The 9459-nt window shown below is 60.7% G+C and overlaps 2 protein-coding genes across 3 annotated transcripts in view; one reads left to right on the plus strand and one right to left on the minus strand.

The window, feature by feature from the left end:
- The window catches only part of Sh3gl1 (SH3 domain containing GRB2 like 1, endophilin A2), a 3524-nt gene extending 1835 nt beyond the window's left edge, over positions 1-1689 (plus strand). Inside the window, exons 5-9 of one of the 2 annotated variants that reach the window (XM_033759377.1) lie at positions 5-180; positions 286-389; positions 784-908; positions 999-1058; positions 1473-1689. In XM_033759377.1, the coding sequence (XP_033615268.1) occupies positions 5-180; positions 286-389; positions 784-908; positions 999-1058; positions 1473-1669 (662 nt within the window). In that variant the 3' untranslated portion in view covers positions 1670-1689. The remainder of the gene's footprint in view (positions 1-4; positions 181-285; positions 390-783; positions 909-998; positions 1059-1472) is intronic. The other variant, XM_033759378.1, reaches the window with a different exon arrangement.
- An 804-nt stretch (positions 1690-2493) lies between these two features.
- Mpnd (MPN domain containing) lies at positions 2494-9459 on the minus strand (the record flags this gene model as incomplete). The annotated part of the gene is made up of 12 exons (XM_010635089.3): positions 2494-2820; positions 3226-3318; positions 3856-3945; positions 4385-4455; positions 4541-4709; positions 5301-5377; positions 5446-5518; positions 5830-5926; positions 6111-6195; positions 7079-7211; positions 8127-8363; positions 9370-9459. Coding segments are annotated over 12 exons (1302 nt in total), but the record flags the coding sequence as incomplete, so codon positions are not given.

Here is a 9459-nt window from a genome sequence, read left to right on the forward strand (position 1 = left end):
GCCGCTGCCCGCCTGCTGCAGCACCACCTGAAGAAGCTGGAGGGCCGCCGCCTGGACTTCGACTACAAGAAGAAGCGGCAGGGGAAGATCCCTGACGAGGAGCTGCGCCAGGCCTTGGAGAAGTTCGAGGAGTCCAAGGAGGTGGCAGAGACCAGCATGCACAACCTCCTCGAGACTGACGTGTGTGGCTGCGGGGCGCGGGCCAGGTGCAGAGTGGCTCGGCCGCGGGTGGGTTAGGGCGCGGGTTCAGCGGGGCAGCCCTCAGCCTGCTGGTCCCGCCCGCAGGTGGAGCAGGTGAGCCAGCTCTCGGCCCTGGTGGATGCACAGCTGGACTACCACCGGCAAGCCGTGCAGATTCTGGAGGAGCTGGCCGACAAGCTCAAGCACAGGTGAGTCACAGCCACCCGGAGGCCGGGTCCCGGGGCCTCTTCAGGCCGCCAGGTACCCTCTGCTGGCCGGCACGAGCAGTGCACCTGGCCTTCCTAAAGGCTGCGGGGCTGCTGGTGTTGGGTGCGTCCCCGGAGTGGGCAGGACCTCACAGGGCTCATCCCGGTCCCCTGGAGAGGACAGAAGGGGCGTGAGGCCTAAGACACCAGAGGAACCAGGCGATTCAGAGCCACCACTGACCCCAGGCACCTCCCGCTCTGTGCCACTCCGTGCCTCTGACACCTTGCCTGCAACCAGACTGGGGCAACCGCGTCCCCAGAGTGCCCGTGTGTCCCGTGGCCCTGCGGCAGGCCCTTCCTGTGCACGGCACTACTCATCCTGTGCCCCTCCTCACAGGGTGCGGGAGGCCTCCTCACGCCCCCGGCGGGAGTACAAGCCCAAGCCCCGAGAGCCCTATGATCTGGGAGAGCCTGAGCAGTCCAACGGGGGCTTCCCCTGCGCTCCAGCCCCCAAGGCCACAGGTAGGGTCCAAGACGTGCTGGGGTGGTCAGAGCCCCTGCTCGCTGGCGACCAGGAGCCCACCAGTCAGCTGCTTCTGTTTTGATCCCAAGCAGCTTCGTCATCTTTCCGATCTTCCGACAAGCCCATCCGGACGCCCAGCAGGAGTATGCGTGAGTGTCCCTCCCTGTGCCGGGCTGGTAGGGCCATTCCGGAAGGGTCTCCTTCCTTCCCTCATGGAGGTCGGCACCCCTCTGCCCGTGGCTCCTCCTAGCTGGGACTTCCTGTCTGCCATAGGGCAGGGAGGGCTGTGAGGCCCCAAGGCCAGGAATCTGGCTCCGGGCTGGAGGGGCTGCCCTGTCCCCAGCTCAAAGCTGTCCGCATGGTGGCCCAAGGGCTTGGTCACCCCCGCTCAGTCCCATGGCCCCGGGTGTCCCCAGTCCCTCTCAGGAGCCCCTTTCGTGACCACTGCAGAGGGTGTCCGCCCCTCCTTCCCTGCAGACACTGCTGGCCCAGCCATGGGAGGAGGCTCTCCCGGCCCCGCCCGCCGCCCTAGGTCCCTGCCCCTCACACTCTTCCCGTCACAGCGCCCCTGGACCAGCCGAGCTGCAAGGCGCTGTATGACTTTGAGCCTGAGAACGACGGGGAGCTGGGCTTCCACGAGGGTGACGTCATCACGCTCACCAACCAGATCGACGAGAACTGGTACGAGGGCATGCTGCACGGCCAGTCGGGCTTCTTCCCGCTCAGCTACGTGGAGGTGCTCGTGCCGCTGCCCCAGTGAGTCGGCAGCCGCTGTGCCCACTGCCACCGCTGCGGGTGTCCTGCGGTCCACTCTGCGCCCGGCTCAGTGCTCTTTACACGGGCATCCGCCCCTCCTGCTCAGGCACAGCGGGCCACACTAAGGTGCTCTTGGAAACACTAACGTTGCTCCCCTCCCTCCACCTGGCCCTCGTCCTCACCAGGGGCCCGGACCCCATTCCCGCTGCCTTAACGGGGGGGGGCTGAGCGGGACCCCGGCCACTCACCCTGGTGTTCAGCACCCTCCCAGCCCGTTGCTGGCGATGGGCCACAGCCCCCCTTGGGCGCCTCCCCAGGCACCTGTGTCCCCTGCCCCGCCTGCATATACACCCCTTTCTGGGGAGCGGGCTGCCCCCAGCTCTCCCTGTGGCCGGGACCAGACCGCCAGGCCCCTTCCCTGACGCCACCTGGCCAAGCGTCTGTGGCACAAGGCGCCACCAGCTGCAGGGACCTCACCGGCCTCTCCCCAAGTCAAGCACACAAGCTCCGGAGAGCGGATGCTCCCGCCCTGCTGCCAGCTCCTCCTCCCTGAGCTGCCCTCGGCCCTGTCACCTGGGACTCCTCTTCCTCCAGGAACCAGGGCCCCACACCTCGGACCCCCACCCTGCTTTCACGTCCTGCCTCGATGCAAAGGCTGAGGGGACTCAGGGGCCGGCCACGTTCACATTCCTTCCACCAGGGACCCGCGCAGCCCCTGGGCCCCCGGCTTGGCCCTTCCCCGTGGCCCCTCGTCACCGTCACACGGGTGCGTGCCCCAGCCTGGCTTGTGGTCCAGGCTGAGGGATATGTACTCCTTTTTTAAAAAGTATTAAACGTCTCTTTCTACAACCCTCAGCCTTGTCTTGTGTAGGGGCCCTGGGCCACCCCAGCACCTGCTCCTGTGGTTCTGGGGTCCACTGGGTGACTCCAGACCCTCACCAACCCACAGCAACACACTTGTGCACTGCCGGCTGCTCTGGAGTCTTTATTTTCAGAGCTTCTGCGCCATGCACAGTGGTTACAGCAACAGAACCATCTGGCGGATGAGGCGGGAAGAGGGCGCGGGCCTCACCCCGCCTGCTTGAGGACGCTGCACACCTGCTCCAGCACGTGGCCCAGCCCCTGGTCCTTGGGCGTCCTGCTGGCCAAGGAGATCTGGAAAGAGCAGGGCTTGGGTCAGGCTGCACCTGGGGGCAGAGCCCGGTTCCCGACTCACTGCCCCCTGCCCAGGGCAGGGCTCAGCCCACCTCCCACCACCTGCTCGGTGTGAAAGTCTGGAAAAGTAGAGCAAGCTGTTTTCTGAGAATGACTTTCAGGCCATGAGCAAGCGGCACACTGAGAAGGCAACTGTGCCTTTATGAATTTCCACAGACGATGGGGCCAAGTTCCGAGCAGCCCGCTCCGTGGAAGGGACGGCCCATGGGGTCAGAACCTCAGGCTTCTCTGTTCCTTCTGTTTGGCACCAGGGAAGGAACCTGGGGCCTTCGGCTGCTGAGCCCATGCCCTGCCGAGCTGCACTGAGGTTCGCACCTCCTCCTCGCTCTGCTTGGCCACACTCACCTTGAGCTTGTCGAGGTAGCTGTGCTCGGGGCTCCAGGCCTCTTGGAACCTCACGAGGTCGGGGGCACCCTTGTAGAAGTCCACGAGCAGCATCTGGGGACGGGGCACAGACTCCTGGCTCCCGCCCGCCCCTCCAGGAGGGCAGCCCCACTAGAGCTACAGAGGAAGATGGGGCCGCCCAAGCAGTTAACACCCGTGAGGCTGAAAGACGCAGCAAACAGGTTAGCTCTCATGGTTTTGGTTTTCTGTTTCGGGGTTTTCAGACAAGTTGTCACTCATAGTCCAGGTTGGCCTAGAACTTGTAGTCCCTCCCAAGTGTGCCACCATGTCCAGCCCCAGCTTTTTTTTTTTTAATGCACTGAATGCATAGCTATCAGAGATGTTCATCCTGCCAGGGGATAGAGCTCAGTGGCACAGCCCTTGCCTAACCTGTGTGAGACCCACAAATGAAAAGCTGCCACAGAGAGTCCTCCCACCTCTACTTGGAGGCCAGGCAGCAGTGGGGGCCCAGAGCAGAGCTCATCTGACAGCAAAGGGACAGGGACGGAGGGCGGGACGCTGGGCTGGTCCAGGCAGGGAGCCAGGCCTCCGCACACCCTAGCCCTGCCCGGCCACAGGGAGTGGGCGCACCATCTCGTGGAGGATGTCGTTGGTCAGGAAGCTGTCCTGCACGTAGGCCATGTCCACGTCCATGGGGATGCCGTAGTCACTGGGCCTTTGCTGGAGGGTTGGGGTGCAGGGGTCAGAGAAGCACAGACCGTGAGGTGCCAGGGACGGGCTCAGCCCCCACTGAGATCTGCGGCTCAGAGCCACATGAGGACTTTCGGGTGCCCAGCAGTTAGGCCAGGGGGACAGAGTGTGGCACCCTGACAGGATTTACCAGGAAGAACACCAGGACCCCCAAACTCTTTCCAGAGCTGGTGTCTGACCCCAGGTGGGACGTGGGAAATGAAACCAGGCCGGGGTCAAGGTGGCACCATGGGGCTATCTGGGCCCCACACCAGGCCCTCAGTGAAGCCTTGGAGTAACTGTCACATCCCCATTCACAGAAGGGAGCACCCAGTGGACCCCAGAACCAAAGCCCCCAGCCTTGGGGGTCAGCAGCTCTCCCAGCCGCCCCCGCCCCTGGCCCCCAGGCCTCCCACAGCAGCCCCCCTACCTCGGGAGGTGGCATGACCCAGAAGGGCGCGATCTTGGACTCGGGGCCCGGGTTGCCAGTGTAGTAGGGGGCTGGGGGCAGACAGTGAGAGAGGGCTGGGACCTGGGGTCCCTGCCCGCGAGGGTCCCCCTCCTGCCCCCCCAGGCCGCGCCTCACAGCAGAGCAGGGCGAGGCAGGGCTGGAAGCCATTGCTGGCGCCCTGCAGCCGCAGCTGGTAATCCATCTGCGCGTCGATGTCCTGCAGCGAGGGCAGCGCCGGGCTGTGCGGGTGGCTGTGGTACCAGCCCACCAGGGACAGACCCCGCAGGAACAAGCTCTGGTAGATCTACAGACAGGGACTCGCGCATGTGAGCACAGGAGCTGGCACCTGCGTGAAAGCCAAGCCTGGGGCCCTGCTCCCCACCCCCAGAGCACACACCTGTCAGCATCTCAGCTACTCTGGGAGGCTGAGCAGGAGGAGTACAAGCTCCAGGCCAGCCTGGGAACTCAGCAAAACAATGTCTCAAAAAGTGAAAAAAGTTGAGTGTGGTGGTGGTGCACACCTGTCATCCCAGCACTCTGGGAGGCTGAGGCAGGAGGATTCCAAGTTTGAGCCCAACCTCGGCAACTTAGTGAGGCCCACCTTAAAGAATAAAAAGGGCTGGAAATGTAGCTCAGTGCACCCTTGGGTCAATCTCAGTACTGAAAAAAGAGAGAGACGGTGGCCATGCATGGACCTGAGCAGGAGAGGATGTTCCCGGATGTCACAAAGAGAGATGTGGATTACTTAGAGCAGCACCAGGGGCTGCTGAGCCACAAGGCACAGCTCGCAGCACCTGAGAGCCCACGTTTTGCAGATGAGGAAACTGTAGCAGGAGGGCTGGTGGGGCCCCAGGGCAGACACTGCGAGGACAGCCCCTTCCAGGCAGCCCCTCACCTCCTCCTCAGCGGCGGCTGCGGTATCAGCATCCCCGAGCCGGCTCCGACAGGGAAAGGCCCTCAGCACTGTGAGCACTGTGCAGGGAGAAGCAAGCGTCCATCCTGGCTCCAAGCGCCCCACCCGCCTGGCCCCAAATACCCACTCTGACTGTTGATGTCCCAGCGGCCCCCCAGGTAACCCACGACCTCGCTCCGTGTCAGGTGGCTGTGAAAGTCCTGAGGAGGGGAGGGAAGACCGGGTCAGGCTCCTACCCCAGGCAGGGGCCGGTCCACCTTCTTCGTTTCTTGAACACCTACTGTTTACCAGTAACATTCACTGGACACCTGCTGTTTACCAGTAACATTTATCGGACACCTGCTGTTTACCAGCAGCCAATGAAGCAGACGCGTTCTCTCCTCTGGAGGAGCTGTCCCTGCAAAGCCTTTGTCCTTCCCTTTCTCCCTCCTGAGTGTCCCAGCCCCCCGCCCAAGCCCAGGAGCCCACTGCCCTTGAAAACTGACGGACAAGGGTGACGTGGGTCACGTACCAGCAGAAACAGCACGTTGCTGGAAATGGCCACGTTGAACGGTTGGAATTTGTTGATGGCTGCGAAGGATGTTACTTCCACCAGGGTGTGGGGGCTCCTGGGGGGCCCAGGGTTATAGCCTCAGGAACCCTGAGGTCTTCCCTCACCCCCAAGCCAGCGCCCCGCCCCTCCCTGCAGCTCTGAGGATCTGAGGCTCTCTGACTGCCCCACCCTTGCTCCCCAACACTGAACAAGGGCTCCAAGGGGTCCAAGGGTGGGAGCAGGCTCAGGGCACGTCTGACCTGGCAGCGTCGCGACTGCCCAGCATGCAGTAGCGGACTGGCACCCGGATCTTACTTTCTGTCCGCTTCCCAGCAGGTGGGGCCTCTGGGGAAGGAGCAGAGAGAATCGAAAGCAAAGTCACTCTTTCCCCAGCCCCCTCCAGAGATCAAAGCAGGGAGACCCAAGAAAAGGGAGGGGAAAAAGTCAAGAGGCAGCCTTTAAAAATCAGGCCATGGGGAGATTTAGCTCAGTGGTACCACCACCTGCCTCGAAAGCGCAAGGACCGGAGTTTGATCGCGGTACAAATAAAAAAGTCAGTCAGTGAAACGGCGTGATGGTACAGGCCTGTCTGTCGTCCCAGCGCCAGGGAGGCTGCATGCAGCACAAAGACTGCTGCAAATTCAAGGCCATACTGGGCTACATAGTGAGTTCAAGACCAGCTTGAGTCCCTGTCTCAAAAATAAATACAATAAAATCTGGCAGCAAGACCAGGAAATCAAGCAGCACAGCACATAAAGAAATAAGGCAGAGGGATCCAGAAAGCCAAAATGAGAGTTTAGGATGTCAAGCAAGACCGGGGATTTAGCTCAGTGGTGCCGTGTCTGCCTCACAAGCACAAGGTCCTGAGTTTGATCCCTGGTACCAAGAAAAAAAAAAGTCAAGCAGAAAGCTGGGCATGGTGGCACACGCCTGTCATCCCAGCACTTGGAGGCTGAGGCAGGAGGATCACAAGTTCAAGGCCAGCTTGGGCAATTTAGCAAGACACCGACTCACAATAAAACAAAACAAAAAGGGTGGAGGAGTAGCTCAATCCAAAGGCTCTGGGTCCAACCTCAGAACAGCCAACAACAACAAACGAGTGAAATTAGGCCGCTTGGCTAAAAAGTCAAGTGGGCCTCCCCGGGGGCAGTAGGGCAGCTCGAGGTCCTGCCTTCGCCCAGGCTCTTCCTGCGCACCCCGGCTCCCACCCCCTACCCTCGCCCCTTACCAGGGTGCGCAGTCTCCGTGGGACCCTTCCCCGGGGGTCTCCGACTCTTGTCCTCCGTTGAGACCCCCGCCAGAACCTCCTCCTCCTCTTCCTCCATCAGCAGCTCCTCCTCTTCCACTTCACTGGCTGGGCTCTGGCGGGGCAGGGGCAGCGCAGAACCTCAGATGGTGACCCCCACCCCCCACCTTCCTGCCGCCGGCCGACCTGAGCCCTGGGTGCTCCTGCCTGGGTTAACCACTAGAGGGTGAGAGTGCGCAGAGGCGGCCCACGGCGCGTGCGCAGCTCCAACACCTTCCACCTCCGCGGAGCGCTCAGGTTTGAATTCCGCCCCTCCCTCTTAGGAGCCGTGTGACCTCTGGCGAGCCTCCTAACCTCTCGGGGCTCTATTTCCATCTGTGAAAATGGCCCCAGAAGGAGAAATAAGATAATGGGTGCAAAACACCTAACACGCCCCCAGCTACCCTCTTTGAGCCAGCTACAGGGATTAACATCCCTCAATTCTTTCTCCTCTTTCTGTCCTACAATTGCACTTCCAGAGGTGACTTCTTTGGTCTAAATCCTTCCCTGTTCACGGCCAGCAGTGTCTCACCTGGCAGGTGCCCCATCCTCCTACCTCCAGATTCTCTCGCCCCTCTTGGACCCAGGGCTGGGTTCCAGACCTCTCCCACCCTCCTCACCCTCACAGCCTGTCCTCCTGTACCAGATACTAGAGGGCACCATGAGCACGGAGTCAGATCTCTCCTCTGCCCTCAGGACTCCATGGCTCCCACCCACCCCTAGGACCAAGGCCCAAATCCTCCCCTCAGCCCACAGGGCCCTTCAAGAACTGCCTGTCTCCTCCTCACCTCCCTTGTTCTCTCCCTAACCCCTCCTTCCCTCTGCTTGAGCCACAGGGCCTCCTTGCTGCTTCTGCACCTCACTGGGTTCCATCCTGCCCCAGGGCCTTTGCATGGGCTCTGTCCTCCTCTCCCTACTCTCTGCCCCAGTCCTGGAGGCACTGTGTCCAGCTCGGCTCCCCTAATCCAACAGTGAGTCAGGGAGGACAAACCTCATCAGCAGCAGCAATGGGCATGTGCAGCTGGTGTCGCCGCAGCCAGGCAGCTTTATACTTGTCCAGTTTCTGGCCCTTGTACTTGACTGATGCCCAGCCACAGCCGGACTTCTTGGCCGGGTTGACCAGCTTCTTGCAATGCGTAGCCCAGGCACTGGGAGAGTTGAACACCTGCCCAGTTTCTTGCCACACAATCCTCCCATCCGGCTGCAGGTCTCCAATGAACTTCTTCCCCTAAGAGTGGGGACAGGGTTTGTCTTGATTACTGCTATGAGCTCGGCACCCAGAACCCAGGCTTGCATACAGCAGATGCTTAATTCAAACACTAATAATCAGTGGGATGCTGTGGCGCACACCTGTCATCCCAGCACTCTGGGAGGCTGAGGCAGGAGGATTGCAAGTTGAAGGCCAATATGGACAACTTATCAAGACCCAATCTCAAATAAAACAAAACAAATTTAAAGCAGTATCAGTGATGGTAATAATACACCTATTATAAAGCCCTTTAAGCCTGGTGTGGTGGTGCACTCCTGTAATCCCAGCACTTGGGAGGCTGAGGCAGGAGGATCGCTGCGAGTTCGAGACCAGTTTGGGCTACACAGTGAGTTCCAGAGCAGTCTGAACTACATAGTGAGACCCTGTCTCAACCCCCACAAAAGCCCTTTAAGGGAAGTAGCTCCCTGACAAACGCTTTATTCATATTCATTTAACACTGTGCAAGGGTCCTGGGAATAAAATATACTCCATTTACAGATGCAGAAACTTCTGCTACCACAGAGAGGCTGAGCGAGGTCACACAGCCAGGTGGGCACTGTATGGCCCATCTGGCTCTACACAAGTGAGGGCCTCTTTCTCTAACCTCAATTTCTCTTGTATGAAATGGGGCACTGTGTGTGTGTGTGTGTGTGTGTTTTGTTACTGGGAATTAAACCGAGGTCCTACATCCCTGGGACTTTTAAAAATTTTTACTCTGATACAGGGTTTTGCTAGGTCACTAAGTTGCCAAGCTGGGCTCGATTTGAGATCTTCCTTCCTCGGCCCCTCAAGGCTGGGATGACAGGAGGGCACCACGCGCGAGGCCGAATGTAGCACTCAACGAACCACGCCCCCCAGCCCAGATCTCTGAGCAGAGCGCGGATACTCCGTGCCTCAGTTTCTCCTCCTCATACAGGGGCTGCACAGAGCTGGGCCTCAGTTTCCTCCTTGCCCGAACCGGATGAGACGCCGAGCGATCGCTCACCAGGTAGTAGATGGAAAGCACCCCGGAGCCCGGCTCCAGCAGCGCGTCCTTGAGCAGCACCCGCAGCGTGACCGCGCGCCTCGTGAGCGC

This window comes from Fukomys damarensis, unplaced genomic scaffold, assembly GCF_012274545.1.
Source record: "Fukomys damarensis isolate Sample0158 unplaced genomic scaffold, DMR_v1.0_HiC HiC_scaffold_37, whole genome shotgun sequence".
Taxonomy (NCBI): Eukaryota; Metazoa; Chordata; class Mammalia; order Rodentia; family Bathyergidae; genus Fukomys; species Fukomys damarensis.